Raw genomic sequence first — 16869 nt, 5'->3', positions numbered from 1 at the left:
GCATTTTTTAGAGTGTACAGTATTAAAACCTTTTAAAAAATAGAAAAAGCATCTGATTATATGCTGAAAATATTTAATTTGATATATTTATGTATATTGATGTGTAAGCTCACATTTCAGAATTACACTCTTAGAAATGCTGGGTTAAAAATAACCCAAGTTGGGTTGAAAATGGACTAACCCAGCAATTGGGTTGTTTTAACACAGTGAATGGGTCATTTTAACCCAGCGGTTGGGTTAAATGTCTGCTTAAAACAACCCAATTGCTGGGTCAGTCAATTTTCAACCCAACTTGGGTTATTTTTAACCCAGCATTTTTTAGAGTGTAGAGAAAATAATATTTTGTATAAGAGATGCTTCTAACAGGAACAATGAATGATGATTATGAGTCAGAATATGCATCAGTGTGAAACTAAATTTGATTATCTGATTGGACAGACTGTTGTCTTCACATTGGCATCATGTGATAGATTTCTCGCCCTGGCTGACTTTTTCCTCTTTTCCACTTGGGAAAAAAAACAACAGATTGCTTTCTCACCTGTGCATGATGTCTGGGAATCGAACGGCACTTCAGCAGCCATTGATTTAAGATCACTACACAGACACCGATGTGAATCCACTGCACACTTATCACACTGACATTTCCTAAATAATTGAACTTGTGCAATGGAAACAGAAATGCAATCTCTACCATAAAAAAATGGTTGCGTGACATTTTCAAAAGAGCGTAACATTTGATAAAGTGATGCCACTTCAGATTGTCTTTAACCAGACCTATTGAATGATCCCTGATATATTTTTAGCCGGCTTTTTCTAAAGAAATGCGAGTCTTTATCATGCAAAACGTATCACCTTGATGCGATGATGTTTACAGTGTTTTTTTGGTGCTTTGCTAAGTGTATGCTAGAGTGATTCTCTTTGGCTCAAGTCAAGCCGCCCTAACACAAGTCTGTGATATTTTGGTTTCTGGCTCCTTCAATGCAACTCTATAGTAAACTTGCCAGAAAATAAGCTGGAACGCTGCTAATAACACCTCTCCTCAAAGGATGGGTATTTTTTATAAACACTTTTTGTTACTGGTTGAAACACTCTTCACATCCTGATAGCAATCAATAATGGTGTAAATAGATTTATGATGGGAGTGATGGGGTCCATTGAGTTTGAAGCTCAAAAAAGTGCATCCATCCATTATAAAAGTACTCCACACGGCTCCGGGGGGTTAATAAAGGCCATCTGAAGGTTTTGGAAAAATAAATAAAAAATCCATATTTTAGGGCTGAAACGATTACCGGCTTCATGATAAACCACGTTAAAAATGTACTGATGGTTACTAATATCGTTTAAGATTTAATTATCATTAAAACCGCGTTTGATTATCATGATTTTGAAAACTTGCGCTAATGGCAGAAGGCAGTGACAGCACTCGGGGGATTGTTCACTTCTAAAAGGACCAAATCTGAGGTGTGGTTATATTTTGGCTTTTACAAAAGTCCTGAGGGAAACTTAATGGAAGATGGTCACCCAGTCTGCAGAACATGCCAGAAGAGAGTCGCTGTAATAGGGGAAACACGTCAAATCTGTACGCAAGGCAAGTGGATTTTGACCTCAATACTAAAACACATGAAGCTTGAGCCGAAGATGAACGAACAAGTTCAGACAAGACTAGGGTGACATTTAAGGGATAATAATGTATATTCATTGTACACTTATTACACAGATTTTCTTAACCACATAAATAATTACGGGGACATATTGAATTGAGATTAGTTTTAAATCTTACATGTTCATAATCCATTTTGTACAGAGTACATAATCGTCCAGACAAGATGATCACAAGAAGTTATAGTAATAATTATAGTAGTATTAATAGCAAAGTCTTCTGATTTCATTTTCAATACAATCAAAAACAGAGACTGAAGATTTGAATGAAACGAGACGTGGATGTGCGCTGTTATAATGCTTCGCTATTGACGACGGCCATTATAAGGAAGGAAATGTCACAGAATAGAATTTTCCTTAAAGTACATAATTTTATTTGTTGTTTTTTTTTCAAATATAAAACTTAAAATGTTTTAAGTGCGTGCATCTGTTCTTTTTGGAAACTTTCATCTCATTTGAACAAAACCGTGAGAATATTGATAATCGTGATAATTTGGGTCACTATAATTGTGATATGAAATTTTCATACCGTTTTATTCCCTACCGTATTTAAAACTTTATAAAGTTAAATATCTAGCTTCCGCCTTACCGCCATCCGTATTCAACTTACGATAAACCTAATTGACCCGACGCGGGATGTAGTGTAAGCATTTTGAACTGCAAAAAGCGGTCTGGCGGTTGCTAGATATTTTACTTTATAAAGTTTTAAATATGGATTTTTTTTTTTTTTTTTTTTTACAAAACCCCATCGATTCTCTTCAGAAGGCCTTTATTTTCCCCCCAGAGCCTTTGAATTACTTTTTTTATAATGGATGGATGTAGGGCTGGGCGATAAAACGATAACGATATGTATCGCGATAGACACGTAATCGATATAAATAAAAAATGCATTCGATAAAACGTTCGCTTATTTATTTTTTTCTTCGTCAGAAGAAACCAGAGTTTACGAAGCAAGTTTGGTTGCATGAACAAAGGCACTCGCTCTCTGGTAACCTAGCAACGTAGGGAGTGACAGGCTAACAGCCAATCATGTAACTGTATCACGTTTGGTTACGCCATATCGTTGTCTCGAGTTGGATTAATTCTTCAGTAAACAGAACCGGCGTGGAGTAATAAGTGGAAAATGAGTACCACAGCGAGCGAGGAAATTGTTGATAAAACAGGAAAACAAGTCAGATCGCCAGTATGGCAGTTTTTTGGATTTTATAAGTCTGACCGTAGTCAGACCAATGTCGTCTGCAAAATATGCAAGACCGTCGTCCCGACCAAGACATGTGATAATACCACAAACTTGTTTTACCAGCCTTGTTTATACTTTCGTACACTCCGCTGACGTGCACCTCGTTCGTTTGGGGACGTGTTTATACTCGACTGGCCCGCCGTTGTGCTATTCTTGACTTTGGCTGAATCCGAAATTGCCCCCTAAACCCTCAATCACTATTCCCTACTTTAATACACTAATACAGTTCACTTGAAGGAGTGAAAACAAGTGAGCAAATTCGGAGCTACTGTGTGTACATCGGCTGTACACTCGTTATTGCGGTGCAAAGTGGGATAGAATGAGTGCACTCAATAACGTCCACTATCGTTTCGGACACTACAAATGGCCGTCCCCTATAATAGTGCCCTATTTAAGGGTATAGGGGGCGATTTTGGATTCAGCCTTTGAAACTATGGAGAGGTAATGTTACTCTGCATCAGTGCCTTATGACAAAACATCTAAACGCTAACAGTGACAAAGAAATAACAGGCTCTGCACCTTAATGTGAGTGATAACTGTTAAGTGTTCATTGTGATTTTAGACTTGTTTATATTTTAATTATTTGAGCGTTTTACATTGGTTGTGTTGCCATTTCTGCCTTTATAACTGAGGGGGATTATAATCAGAGGAAGGTTATGTTTAAAATAAAAATGTAAAATATTTTTCTCCTGGTTCTTATTTTAAATAGGTCATAAAAAATATCAATAATCACCGATATCGACAGATATGAAACCCTATCGCCCAGCCCTAAATGGATGCACTTTTATGAGCTCCAAACTCAATGGACCCCATTGCCATTATAGAGCTTGGAAGCGTCAGGATATTTATTAATATAACTCTGATTGTGTCCATCACAAAGAAGAAAGTCATAAAAAACACCTAGGTTGGCTTGAGGGTGAGTCATTTTCATTTTAAAGTGAACAACTCCTTTAATTTCACTGTGTCGTCTCCCCTTAATGTGGCATCTTTGAGCCAGCTTTGACATATGGGGGCTCGTGCGGGATCTGAACCCGGGACTACTTCCATCCAAAGCAAGAATCACATCCCTAGACATAATCCAGCAGCTACTATCATCTGCACGTTGTTTAAAGAGCACCTATTATGGCATTTAAAATGTTCCAAATATTGTTTTAGAAGTCCCCAACAACAGTTTTGCATGCATGCAATGACAAAAAAGACTTTAGTTTTCTTATAATATGCATTTATTTTTACCTGTTTTGACAGCGATTCTCCAATGATTCATTTATTGATTCACTTTTCAAAACCCCGCCTTTACGTGACGCTAATCTGCGGTGATTGGTCCGATGACCCAGTCAGTTGTGATTGGTATAGTCTGTGCAGATATTTTCGGAAACGGAACGCCCATCAAAGTCTTATAGTGACAGTAATTTGTTATATGTGTCAGGAGTTATGAATATGAAAACCGCGTCGGTACCGTTAGATTGTAAAATGAGCCTCAGCTGATCTCATTCATAAAAAAACTCCTCTATTCTCCTCACGAAGACTCGCGACAAATCAACATCCCTCAGGGCTTTCAAAAGTGTGCAGATGAGGAGACATATTGATAGATTCTCATATGTCTGTGTCAAATTTCTAAACAGAGGAGTATTTTTTATTCAATACTTCCTCAAAATGCGCAGATGTAGCCTAATCATGAGCGATTGAGTCTCTTATGTGTTGTTTTCAGTTCATACTGGCAGCCGGAGGGCGCTCTGAGCACATGTAGTCCATCTATGGTACAGACAGATGAAGAAGAACCATGTGCCATAATAGAAGTCCATAATAAAAGCTTCCTGAGATCGTGAAACATGCAAATAGAGACATTTGAAGACTAATAAACACACAATCGCGACGATGAATGGTTTGTCTTCAAGACACTTAGGGCCCTATTTTAACGATCTGAAACGCAAGTGTCAAAGCGCGAAGCGCAAGTAACTTTGTGGGCGGGTCTCGGCGCTGTTGCTATTTTCCCGGCGGGATAAATGGCTCTTGCGCCCGGCGCAAATCTAAAATGGGTTGGTCTGAAGTAGCTTCAATATTCATAGGTGTGGTTTGGGCGTAACGTGAATAAACCAATCAGAGCGTCATCCAACATTCTCTTTAAAAGCAGGTGCGCAAGTTCCATTATGGATTGCTATTATTATGGCGTATTTACCAGGCGCACGCCAGGAGCGGTTCACAGCCGAGGAGACTGATGTTCTTGTAAGAGCAGTGAAAGACAGAGAAGTGAAGTTGTAATGTTGTACATTATGGTAAAGGTGATTTCAAAGTCTTTTTTTTTTTTCAGTCTTTCAGTTTTTTCAGTTTTTCAGTCGATTTTTTTTCCTGGTTCTTGACGGACAAACCAATTTGTCAGATGTCCTTATATACATATATGTCTTGCCACTATTGGGCAAACAGGTCTTATCCTTAATTATTACAATTAGCCTGAATCATTTGTAAGCTAGATTTATGCCTATTTTTTCACATCTTCGTGGCACACCACAATGATTTCCGTCATCTCATGTGTTAATATTTTTTTAGTGTAACAATTTATGATTTGCAAAAATAACTGTTGCATCTGTGTAGATTACATGAGCAAAGTGTATGCGCGTTGTGCACGCTATACATTATGGTCAAGCATGCGCCCTTAAAATAGCATAATGAACAACGCGCAACGCGCCACTGACTTTAGACTAGGTTTTTTCTGGTCAGTGGCGCAATTGTTTAATGGAACAGCAAAATAGCACCAGGGATTGTTTGCGCCGGAACACGCCTCCTTTTTTGCGCTGAACCGCCCAGGTAGCGCAAGTTCATTCACTAGTTTAGCGACGTGCTTCTGTGGAGGGAAAAGCGCGCTTTGCGCGGGTGCAAAATAGGAATGACACATGCGTCGGTGTACAAAGTCAATTGCGCTGGGTGCAAGATAGGGCCCAATGTCTTCAAATGCTCATCCTTGGGCAGATGAAAAAAGTTTGCTTTTGAGTCGCACTTCAGAACACAGCGTCTCGTGGCCATGATGTTTTCTAGTTTTCACTGGCGTCTCGTCGCCATGATGTTTTCTAGTTTTCACTGGCGTCTTGGAGCGCAATAAGTGGGCGTATCGTATTCAAATAACTTGACAAGTTGACGTCATCTAGTCAGAGAAAAAGCTTCGGTCTTCTAACGATTCTTAAAAATGACTCAGAGTCGACTCTTACTTTTGAAAGAAAATAACTATATATACGGTGCAGTCATATTTCAAACTTTGCAGGATGTTTTTGTTCACTTAGATCTATGTTACACACTACATGAAAGGTAAATTTCTAAATTCCATGATAGGTGCTCTTTAAATAAAGTGCCATGAAGAGATTCATGTGCGCTCAAGTCACACCCAGTCACCAATCAAACCTACAAAACAAAAGAGGAAAACAAGCAGAACCACAACAGCGGGGTCATAACACTGATTTATGAATGAGCCGCTCGTTTTCACATCTTCCCTGTCCACTGACATTTGTTATGACATCCGCTTCGCACATTACAATGCTCGTGATAACTTTACAATGAGCAAATCCACTTCCCCAGCTAATTACTCGAAATATACAAAGCTACCGTGATAATGGAAGTTTGAAAGATGGCTGTGCGCTCGTTTGTGTGACTCTGATTTTATAATATAAATATCGTCGTCCATCATCCTTCACCTTTAAAACAACCCCAATTGCTGGGTTAGTCAATTTTTAACCCAACTTGGGTTGTTTTTAACCCAGCATTTTTTTTAAGTGTATTGTATTAAAACCTTTTAAAAATACAAAAAGCATCTGATTATATGCTGAAAATATTTAATTTGATATATGTATGTATATTGATGTGTAAGCTCACATTTCAGAATTACTCTCTAAAAAATGCTGGGTTAAAAATAACCCAAGTTGGGTTGAAAATGGACTAACCCAGCAATTGGGTCGTTTTAACCCAGCGGTTGGGTTAAATGTTTGCTTAAAACAACCCAATTGCTGGGTTAGTCCATTTTCAACCCAACTTGGGTTGTTTTTAACCCAGCATTTTTTAGAGTGTACAGTATTAAAACTTTTTAAAAATAGAAAAAGCATCTGATTATATGCTGAAAATATTTAATTTGATATATTTATGTATATTGATGTGTAAGCTCACATTTCAGAATTACACTCTAAGAAATGCTGGGTTGAAAATAACCCAAGTTGGGTTGAAAATGGACTAACCCAGCAATTGGATAATGGAAGTTCGAAAGATGGCTGTGCGCTCGTTTGTGTGACTCTGATTTTATAATATAAATATCGTCGCCCATCATCCTTCACCTGCTTTTTAAAAGCGACCCCACAGACATGCTGATAATCAATGTCACCATTAAATCCCATAAGCACGGACACACATGCACACATTGGAGACGGATGCTACGAGTATCAATCATCCTGACCTCCTTCTCTCTTTCCCTCTGTCCTTGATTCACTACGCTCTTATGCAACACAGAATGTGCGCTGCCGCCATATGACATCTCACTGATGGTGTGTGTGTGTGTGTTTGTTTGTGAGTTATTTTGAGCAGCAGCATCAATGCAGGACCTGTCAGTGTAGGAGGGTTAATAAGCCTCGAGACTTCAGAGCGTTCGCTTTCCTTCGGTGGAGATTTGTTCCTGTGCTGGTGGAAGGGGGAGCGAGACATGTTGTGCTTTGGGATTCTTAGTACACATTGCATCAAACAGCGCTAACAGCAAACAGGATATGAAAGATGAAGTCTGAATGCGCTGAGACAAGCGGTGGCAGGCGGTCGTTGGGTCTGATGCGCGTCGCAAAGGCTTCGGGCCCTTCTTGTCGACATGGCTGCAGAGCGAGTGTGTTATATAGGTGTTGAACCCCCATGTGTGGCTGTTAGATTAAATCTTAACACAGAATGAAGAAACAAGCATAGGGTGGAAGCAGACCGCACATAGAAACTTTGACTTTGAGTGGTTTAAGTTTGAGAGGACGCTAATCAAGAATATTCAATGCAAAATAAATGTAGCAGATTCAGTTTTTTCTCAAGTATTTTCATGATCACACTATGAAAAATCACCCAAAATGTCTTTTTTAGCCATTAGTTTGTATGTTACATTATCTTTTTTCCTTTCTTTTTTTTTTTTTTTTGCTTATGCAGGTTATTCTAGGTCATTTCTTCAAGATGTGTGCAGTTTGATGCTAAACATTTCTTTTTTACCCTCACTGAAAGCAAAACTGCTTCAAAGTCCACAAACCTGTAGGGTGACCCATATCAAAAATATTGATCACACATAACTTGAATTTTACCTTGAAAATCCCCCAAAATGCATCTTTTTATCTTTTATTTTCCAGTACAAAACAGCTAAAAATATTCATTTATTGATTAATTTATTACATTTTTTGCCTATGCTGGTTTTTCTGGATCATTCATTCAGGATGAATGTACAGTTTAATGCCATTTCCTGACCAGATGGGATGCAACAAAAGTTTCCAGCAAGTTTTTTTTTTTTTTTTACTCACTGAAAGTTTTTCGCTGCAAAGCAAAAATAACACATTTCATAATCATATTTTCACTTTTAGTTAGAACAGGTATTTTTTCAGTGTTTGGGTAGTTTTTGTGTTACCCAGATCCTGGGTCAGACGTATCAACCCAGTGTTTGGGTAGTTTTTGTGTTACTCAGATCCTGGGTCAGACGTAACAACCCAGTGTTTGGGTAGTTTTTGTGTTACCCAGATCCTGGGTCAGACGTATCAACCCAGTGTTTGGGTAGTTTTTGTGTTACTCAGATCCTGGGTCAGACGTAACAACCCAGTGTTTGGGTAGTTTTTGTGTTACCCAGATCCTGGGTCAGACGTAACAACCCAGTGTTTGGGTAGTTTTTGTGTTACCCAGATCCTGGGTCAGACGTAACAACCCAGTGTTTGGGTAGTTTTTGTGTTACTCAGATCCTGGGTCAGACGTATCAACCCAGTGTTTGGGTAGTTTTTGTGTTACCCAGATCCTGGGTCAGACGTAACAACCCAGTGTTTGGGTAGTTTTTGTGTTACCCAGATCCTGGGTCAGACGTAACAACCCAGTGTTTGGGTAGTTTTTGTGTTACCCAGATCCTGGGTCAGACGTATCAACCCAGTGTTTGGGTAGTTTTTGTGTTACTCAGATCCTGGGTCAGACGTAACAACCCAGTGTTTGGGTAGTGTTTGTGTTACCCAGATCCTGGGTCAGACGTATCAACCCAGTGTTTGGGTAGTTTTTGTGTTACTCAGATCCTGGGTCAGACGTAACAACCCAGTGTTTGGGTAGTTTTTGTGTTACCCAGATCCTGGGTCAGACGTAACAACCCAGTGTTTGGGTAGTTTTTGTGTTACCCAGATCCTGGGTCAGACGTAACAACCCAGTGTTTGGGTAGTTTTTGTGTTACTCAGATCCTGGGTCAGACGTATCAACCCAGTGTTTGGGTAGTTTTTGTGTTACCCAGATCCTGGGTCAGACGTAACAACCCAGTGTTTGGGTAGTTTTTGTGTTACTCAGATCCTGGGTCAGACGTATCAACCCAGTGTTTGGGTAGTTTTTGTGTTACCCAGATCCTGGGTCAGACGTAACAACCCAGTGTTTGGGTAATTTTTGTGTTACCCAGATCCTGGGTCAGACGTAACAACCCAGTGTTTGGGTAGTTTTTGTGTTACCAGATCCTGGGTCAGACGTATCAACCCAGTGTTTGGGTAGTTTTTGTGTTACCCAGATCCTGGGTCAGACGTAACAACCCAGTGTTTGGGTAATTTTTGTGTTACCCAGATCCTGGGTCAGACGTAACAACCCAGTGTTTGGGTAGTTTTTGTGTTACCAGATCCTGGGTCAGACGTATCAACCCAGTGTTTGGGTAGTTTTTGTGTTACTCAGATCCTGGGTCAGACGTATCAACCCAGTGTTTGGGTAGTTTTTGTGTTACCCAGATCCTGGGTCAGACGTAACAACCCAGTGTTTGGGTAATTTTTGTGTTACCCAGATCCTGGGTCAGACGTAACAACCCAGTGTTTGGGTAGTTTTTGTGTTACTCAGATCCTGGGTCAGACGTATCAACCCAGTGTTTGGGTAATTTTTGTGTTACTCAGATCCTGGGTCAGACGTAACAACCCAGTGTTTGGGTAATTTTTGTGTTACTCAGATCCTGGGTCAGACGTAACAACCCAGTGTTTGGGTAGTTTTTGTGTTACTCAGATCCTGGGTCAGACGTAACAATCCAGTGTTTGGGTAGTTTTTGTGTTACCCAGATCCTGGGTCAGACGTATCAACCCAGTGTTTGGGTAGTTTTTGTGTTACCCAGATCCTGGGTCAGACGTAACAACCCAGTGTTTGGGTAGTTTTTGTGTTACCCAGATCCTGGGTCAGACGTATCAACCCAGTGTTTGGGTAATTTTTGTGTTACCCAGATCCTGGGTCAGACGTAACAACCCAGTGTTTGGGTAGTTTTTGTGTTACCCAGATCCTGGGTCAGACGTATCAACCCAGTGTTTGGGTAGTTTTTGTGTTACTCAGATCCTGGATCAGACGTAACAATCCAGTGTTTGGGTAGTTTTTGTGTTACCCAGATCCTGGGTCAGACGTATCAACCCAGTGTTTGGGTAGTTTTTGTGTTACCCAGATCCTGGGTCAGACGTAACAACCCAGTGTTTGGGTAGTTTTTGTGTTACCCAGATCCTGGGTCAGACGTATCAACCCAGTGTTTGGGTAATTTTTGTGTTACCCAGATCCTGGGTCAGACGTAACAACCCAGTGTTTGGGTAGTTTTTGTGTTACCCAGATCCTGGGTCAGACGTATCAACCCAGTGTTTGGGTAATTTTTGTGTTACCCAGATCCTGGGTCAGACGTAACAACCCAGTGTTTGGGTAGTTTTTGTGTTACTCAGATCCTGGGTCAGACGTAACAACCCAGTGTTTGGGTAGTTTTTGTGTTACTCAGATCCTGGGTCAGACGTATCAACCCAGTGTTTGGGTAGTTTTTGTGTTACCCAGATCCTGGGTCAGACGTAACAACCCAGTGTTTGGGTAATTTTTGTGTTACCCAGATCCTGGGTCAGACGTAACAACCCAGTGTTTGGGTAGTTTTTGTGTTACCCAGATCCTGGGTCAGACGTAACAACCCAGTGTTTGGGTAGTTTTTGTGTTACCCAGATCCTGGGTCAGACGTATCAACCCAGTGTTTGGGTAGTTTTTGTGTTACTCAGATCCTGGGTCAGACGTAACAACCCAGTGTTTGGGTAGTGTTTGTGTTACCCAGATCCTGGGTCAGACGTATCAACCCAGTGTTTGGGTAGTTTTTGTGTTACTCAGATCCTGGGTCAGACGTAACAACCCAGTGTTTGGGTAGTTTTTGTGTTACCCAGATCCTGGGTCAGACGTAACAACCCAGTGTTTGGGTAGTTTTTGTGTTACCCAGATCCTGGGTCAGACGTAACAACCCAGTGTTTGGGTAGTTTTTGTGTTACTCAGATCCTGGGTCAGACGTATCAACCCAGTGTTTGGGTAGTTTTTGTGTTACCCAGATCCTGGGTCAGACGTAACAACCCAGTGTTTGGGTAGTTTTTGTGTTACTCAGATCCTGGGTCAGACGTATCAACCCAGTGTTTGGGTAGTTTTTGTGTTACCCAGATCCTGGGTCAGACGTAACAACCCAGTGTTTGGGTAATTTTTGTGTTACCCAGATCCTGGGTCAGACGTAACAACCCAGTGTTTGGGTAGTTTTTGTGTTACCAGATCCTGGGTCAGACGTATCAACCCAGTGTTTGGGTAGTTTTTGTGTTACCCAGATCCTGGGTCAGACGTAACAACCCAGTGTTTGGGTAATTTTTGTGTTACCCAGATCCTGGGTCAGACGTAACAACCCAGTGTTTGGGTAGTTTTTGTGTTACCAGATCCTGGGTCAGACGTATCAACCCAGTGTTTGGGTAGTTTTTGTGTTACTCAGATCCTGGGTCAGACGTATCAACCCAGTGTTTGGGTAGTTTTTGTGTTACCCAGATCCTGGGTCAGACGTAACAACCCAGTGTTTGGGTAATTTTTGTGTTACCCAGATCCTGGGTCAGACGTAACAACCCAGTGTTTGGGTAGTTTTTGTGTTACTCAGATCCTGGGTCAGACGTATCAACCCAGTGTTTGGGTAATTTTTGTGTTACTCAGATCCTGGGTCAGACGTAACAACCCAGTGTTTGGGTAATTTTTGTGTTACTCAGATCCTGGGTCAGACGTAACAACCCAGTGTTTGGGTAGTTTTTGTGTTACCCAGATCCTGGGTCAGACGTATCAACCCAGTGTTTGGGTAGTTTTTGTGTTACCCAGATCCTGGGTCAGACGTAACAACCCAGTGTTTGGGTAGTTTTTGTGTTACCCAGATCCTGGGTCAGACGTATCAACCCAGTGTTTGGGTAATTTTTGTGTTACCCAGATCCTGGGTCAGACGTAACAACCCAGTGTTTGGGTAGTTTTTGTGTTACCCAGATCCTGGGTCAGACGTATCAACCCAGTGTTTGGGTAATTTTTGTGTTACCCAGATCCTGGGTCAGACGTAACAACCCAGTGTTTGGGTAGTTTTTGTGTTACTCAGATCCTGGGTCAGACGTAACAACCCAGTGTTTGGGTAGTTTTTGTGTTACCAGATCCTGGGTCAAACATAACAACCCAGTGTTTTGGTAGATTTTGTGTTACTCAGATCCTGGGTCAGACGTAACAACCCAGTGTTTGGGTAGTTTTTGTGTTACCAGATCCTGGGTCAGACGTAACAACCCAGGGGCTGAGTTATTTATCACAGGCTTCTTGCGATCTATATAACGTATGCTATACTGTAAAATATGATTGAAAATGAGGAATTATCATGCAAGCCAGTGGTTGTGTCGAGTATTTTAAGGCTTTAAGTTAATTCGCAAACAGTAATTCATGTATAAAGTTAAAAAATAAATAGCTAGTATTATAGTAAAAATGAATCAACTATGCAGGGTTAAACAAAATTAACCCAACATGTGTTCTGTCCTATATTTACCCAACCCTTGGGTTGAAAACAACCCGAATTGGTTGTGTTTATTAGAGTAGGTGTCATCATCGTACGGTCTACATACATGTCGTGTTTATTAGATCAATGTCGTGCAGTGTGATGTGTAATGGTCTTCGAGGATTGATGAAAGCAGGCATTAGCTGCTCTAAAGTCACTGGAAAGCACGGCTTCATGGGGCTTATTGCTTTAGTCTACCTTGTGTTGTGCCTGGTTAGGACACGTGTTAGTTTGGGTACATAATGGTAGAACAAAGATGAGAACACAGCTGTCTTTTTAAAGAGGGAATTGTAGTCATTAACGGCTCATTATTTAAAAGATTTATTAGCCTGCATACTCGCCTCTCTAATAGCTTCAGTTTTATCTCTTTCTCTATGAATCGTGTTCATGTATTGCAATTTCACCCTTGAATTTCTAAAGAATCAGATCAGTTCCAGGTAACTTGAGATGTGAAAACAACACAACCAAAGGACCCTTCAGACACGGACTGACAAAGACATCATTAACTCCCCTCGTTCCTCTGATGAATGGATCCGTCCGAAACGCATTAATATCATGCGGTAGTTCCTTCTCTTTTTTTTCACTAGATAATTTTGCTTCTATATTTGTGGTCAGAAATGTCCCGGGGTTTGAGCAGTGAGTAATGGGTGTTATTACGGAATCACTGGCGAGTTCATTTGTTCTGCATTTTCTCCTCCTTTTGTCGAAAACTTTATAAACGACAGGTTTAAATGGTTGCAAACAGACCCAAATAGTAAGTCAAATATCAAGAAAACAGAACATTTGTTATTAAATCACCAGTGCATTTGCAGTCGTCTGACATTCAGCAGTAGGTGTTAAACTAAAGCACTTGCAATGTGTCGTTTGTGTTCCAGTAATTAGCATATTCATTACTGTGATTTGCATTGATTAAGTTGATTTATGCAAGTATGTATCAGCATAAAAAGGAGATGCGCTGAGCTGATTAGTTAAATGACAGGCCTATATAAGACAGCACCGGTCATATCCTTTGATGCATCTCAATTATCATGACATGTATGACTATATATCCAGAGTAAAGTGAACATTGAAGATGAGTGCATGTTACTTTGAGCTATAGACCAGAAAGTGTGGTTTGTTTGCGCACATGTTGAACGAAGAAGATGATCGGCTAGGCACAATCTCTTCCTGTCAATACTAGTCCCTCTCCTGCAGAGTAGTCTGTAATCAGGCCAAGGGTAGAGAGGGAAAGTGTGGGTGTGTGGACGTCTCGGATAGACGGTGGCTGTGTAAAAGGTTTTTTGGGTGAGTGAACAGCATAAAAGGAAACAAGGGTGATCAAGAAAGGAAGAGAGCACACAGGGGCAGCGAGAGAGATTTATAGCACGCCTAGACTAAAAGCACTTGGGAAATTATATGCAAGATTGCAACCCTAAAACACTCAGCAAGTAGCACACGGAGCAGTCGGGATATTTCTAATGAGCGCTAAATTAACGCCATGATGTCTGCTGATGGATTTGAGACAGACATTAACCTGCAATCAGACGTTCTTTGAAAAGAGCCACAGCCGTACCTAGAGAAGATCACAGCTATATTAGCATTTGAGCGTCAGCGCTGTGATTAAATGCCTTCATTAATAAAAAACCTCTGTCTGATGAGAAAGCCGCCCGAAGGAAGCATATGCATGTATTAACGATTTTTTTCCCCCCATTTCAGATTACAGATACGGATTTCAAACGCCACTCAAGTAAGCAACCACACCGTTTTCTTTATTGCATATGCAAAGTGAGCGCGTTGACACAGCCATACACCCAAACCACGCATGTGGACACATTTTACAAGAGTTTGGGGGCTTGCAAACACCACAAGACTGGCAAAGAGCATCATTTTTGTGTGAAACCAAACGCTGCACTAATGAGCCACAAAACCTCAGGATGACCATTATAATCCAGGATATATGGGTTCAAGACACCAAACCGGAGTAATCTGGGGTGTTGCTTAAATAGTTCTGCCATCATGTATTTGCCCTCGTGTCATTTCAACCCTGTTTGGCCTTATTTGTGACCCTGGACCACAAAACCAGTCATAAGGGTACATTTTTGCCATTTTTATACATCATCTGAAAGCTGAATAAATAAGCTTTCCATTAATGTATGGACAATATTTGGCCGAGATACGACTATTTGAAAATCTGAGGGTGCAAAAAAATCGAAATATTGAGAAAATCACCTTTAAAGTTGTCCAAATGACAATAGCAATGCATATTACTACTAATAATACATGTTTGTTTGACTTCATGGAACATGATCTTTACCTACACTGGGTCAAAAATAACCCAAGTTGGGTTGAAAATGGACTAACCCAGCAATTGGGTTGTTTTAACCCAGGGGTTGGGTTAAATGTTTGCTTAAAACAACCCAATCGCTGGGTCCATTTTCAACCCAACTTGGGTTATTTTTAACCCAGCATTTTTTAACGTGTAATATCTTAATGATTTTTGGCATAAATGAAAAATCGATAATTTTGACCCATGCAATTGTTGGCTATTGCCACAAATATACCCGTGCGACTTAAGACTAGTTTTGTGCTCCAACATTTGTTCTGTTGAACACACAGAAAAGATTTTTAAAAATGTTTTGTCTTGTCCATACAATGAAAGTCAATGGGGTCCAATGTTGAAACAGTTGAAACACTGCACTGCAAAAATAGCTTCTTATAATTCATACAGGCTTGAAATGACATAAGGATAAGTAAATTAGCATTTGTGCAACTATTGTACATTTTGGCGAATTGGTGGATAATTCATACAATTTCATTTGTGTGTTTTTGTACAATGTTTAGGGATGGACCTTCATGCCTTTTTCCATGAATCAAATTCATAAACAGCACTTTCTCATGAGATCATGTTGGAACTATCCCTCATAAAAGTCTTGTTTGAACCCATAACCCCTTTCAGATCTTGAACCACAAAGCCACGTTTTCTTAACCAGTAGCCAAACCGATAACCTCACAATCTCAACCCTAACCCTAACTTCCAGGTGTCACAGTTGGGAACAAGCAAACCCACATACACATCCACTCACCGCCATCGTCCTCATCGAAGGAGTTCATGCAGGGGAAGTAGATGGCCAGAGCCTCAAAGGACGCGGACAAGCTGATGCGACTCTGCGAGCGCTCCATGTAAAGGCCCGGCGTGGGCGCCGGCGCCGTGTCGGCCGGCTTGGGCAGGCGCGCCTGGGCATTCTTCACGCGGAGCACGGCACGCGGCGTCTTGGCTAACTTTCACCGGCCCCTTCGCCAGCCACGAAAAAGAGAGAAAAACAAACACCAGAGCCCCCTCGTACGTCCCTGTGGACCTGGTTTGGGTTCAAGAATCCTGTGAAGATATAACGTCCAGACTTCTTTTGCTGTCTGCAAAGTCCTGGTTTTGGTTTGCTTCTCTATCCAGGTCTTCAGGACAGAGATTTAGGATGGATGGAGTCTCATCTCAGAAGCTGATGTCTCAGAGCTGCTTCAGAGAACATGATCTGTTGCTTTTCTCTGTCTAGCTGATCCCTCACCGGGCTGTGCACTGGATGGATGGATGGATGGCATATAATGCCGTGTGTGTGTGTGTGTGTGTGTGAGAGAGAGAGGAGGACAAATGAAGAGAGAGAGAGAGAGAGAGAAGGAGAGATGGGAGTGAAGAGACAGACGGAGAGAGAGAGAGAGACAGACGGGGAGAAAAGGTTCTTACTATTCTAGCAGTCTGAGGCTGATTCACTTCATTCAGCGCTGAGCTCTTTGTGGAGACAAAAAGGGGGAGGAGACACCCAAGAGCTGTTGCTGGGATTCGGGATACTGGCCAATCACAGGCCGGATGTCAGGATGTGGGTGTGGCCACAGTCTACAGGCACAATAACTGTGAATTTCCTTCATCCCTTCACAGACATCGACCGCCTTGCTCTCTTTCGCTAACACGGTG

General features: G+C 41.2%; 1 protein-coding gene across 1 annotated transcript in view; it reads right to left on the bottom strand.

The window, feature by feature from the left end:
• rims4 (regulating synaptic membrane exocytosis 4) overlaps positions 1-16661 on the bottom strand; it is a 56525-nt gene extending 39864 nt beyond the window's left edge. The window contains exon 1 of the mRNA XM_079841647.1: positions 15989-16661. Within this exon, the coding sequence (XP_079697773.1) occupies positions 15989-16085 (97 nt within the window). The 5' untranslated portion in view covers positions 16086-16661. The remainder of the gene's footprint in view (positions 1-15988) is intronic.
• Between the last annotated feature and the right edge of the window lie 208 nt (positions 16662-16869).

Source organism: Gobio gobio (genome assembly GCF_949357685.1).
Source record: "Gobio gobio genome assembly, chromosome: 17".
Taxonomy (NCBI): domain Eukaryota; kingdom Metazoa; phylum Chordata; class Actinopteri; order Cypriniformes; family Gobionidae; genus Gobio; species Gobio gobio.
Note: the sequence above shows the minus strand (reverse complement) of the source record. Positions and strands in the feature narration are given on the sequence as shown.